We start from the raw sequence: 1,637 nt of genomic DNA, 5'->3' as shown, positions 1-1,637 counted from the left end.
GGCCCCTAGTAGACCACCTCACACGCTGGAATACCCCTGATGGGGAATATCACTGTCTAAAAATATTTGAGGAACAGACTAAATATGTTTGAAGAAATCTGGAAACCTTTTCCTTAGAAATGCAAACCTCAAATATACGTATAACATAAGTAAACAATCTTCTATTGTATTTGTTCATACATTTTGGTACTTTTCTTTTATGTCACCTATTCATATTTTATTAGATATAGAAGTTGACAGGACCCTCTAGGGGAGGACGGAGACGGGACCCTCTTGGGGATGGCCCATGGTGACGTGGAGCTGAGAAGGAGGCCTAGAAAATGTTTCCCGCTCTCAGTTATGTTTGTGGTGATCAACTGAATATGGGCCGCACTGTTTCTCCTGATGTGCAACAAATGCTTCTGGCTGCATGGATCTTTGTGTGGTGCAATCAAACAGTGTTGGGATCAGCTGTCTCTGCGGCAGCTCAGCAGCCTCTTCACATGCGTGAACACCTCCTTTAACTTCAGTCCGTACACCACCGGGTCCAGTACAGTGGGTATTATCAGGGTCACAATGGAGGTGATGAGGGTGGTGTCAGATTCTCTGTTGCCCTGCAGGCGGCGAAGCATCAGATCTAAGTAGACGCTGATGGTATAGTTAAAGAAGACGAGCAGGTGAGGAAGACAGGTTTGTAGAGCTTTGCTGCTGAAGCTACGTGAGCGCCGCAGACAGATGAAGAGGATCCTAGCGTAGGAGAAGATCATGAAGGCGGCGGGCAGGAACATGATAACTGCTGAGAACAGCAGATTGTATAGTCCACTCAGCTGCGCTTCAGCACCACCGCAGCTCAGGCTCACAATGCTGAAGATGTCGCAGTAGGCCCTGTTGAGCTGCACCCTGCAGAGCGGTAAGCGGCTAGCCTGCAGCGTTGAGACTACCCCAAAAATAGCAGGCAGCATCCAGCAGAAAAGCAGCATCAGCACCACCTTGTCAGGAGTTACCAGCACAGCGTAGTGCATCGGGTGGCAGATGGACAGGTAGCGGTCAAAGGCCATGGCCGACAATAGCATGAAGCTAGCTCCACCAAGAGAGGAAGCAAAGAAACCCTGGCACAGACACAAAGTCCGGGACACCTGCACCAAGCCGGCGCCGGACAGAAACAGATCTGACAGAATTTTAGGATAAATCAGTGTGCTGGCTGTGAGAGAGTTCAACAGAAGTGATGCCACGAAGGCAAACATGGGCCGGTGAAGAGCTCGCTGCGAACAGATGATATAAATCACCAGAGAGTCACTGAACAACACGAAGAGGTACAGCAACAAAAACACGAAGAATAAGAGCGAGCTGTGGCCAGACAGCCAGGAGAAACCGACCAGCGTCAGGGACGAGGTCACGTTAAACCCTGCTGACGTCATGAGGAGACCCCAACAAACAACACGCTGTGACCTCAGGTCAACAACAACAACAGTAACAACAACAGAGCTAACCAACCTGTTAACATTATTTATTAAAACATTTAAATAAAGGATATAACATTAGTTTATATCACATTGACATATACAGTAGGAATAAGGAAACATTTTGAACATACATTTATTTAACATTCATATTTAAAAAGTGTATTCATAGAATATGAATACACAGTTAATTAATCA

The 1,637-nt window shown here is 46.6% G+C and overlaps 1 protein-coding gene across 1 annotated transcript; it reads right to left on the bottom strand.

The window, feature by feature from the left end:
* Positions 1-446: 446 nt before the first annotated feature.
* Positions 447-1,397, bottom strand: LOC117489194 (olfactory receptor 6N2-like). The gene has a single exon (XM_034138363.1). It carries the CDS (start codon positions 1,395-1,397, stop codon positions 447-449), a length of 951 nt encoding a protein of 316 aa, XP_033994254.1.
* Positions 1,398-1,637: the final 240 nt, after the last annotated feature.

Source organism: Trematomus bernacchii, unplaced genomic scaffold (genome assembly GCF_902827165.1).
Source record: "Trematomus bernacchii unplaced genomic scaffold, fTreBer1.1, whole genome shotgun sequence".
Classification (NCBI taxonomy): domain Eukaryota; kingdom Metazoa; phylum Chordata; class Actinopteri; order Perciformes; family Nototheniidae; genus Trematomus; species Trematomus bernacchii.
The sequence above is the reverse complement of the archived record's forward strand: the minus strand, read 5'-3'. Positions and strand labels throughout refer to the sequence as shown.

Coding starts and splice junctions, on each gene's coding strand:
- LOC117489194 (XM_034138363.1), bottom strand. CDS start 1,397: ATGACGTCAGCAGGGTTTAACGTGACCTCGTCCCTGACGCTGGTCGGT.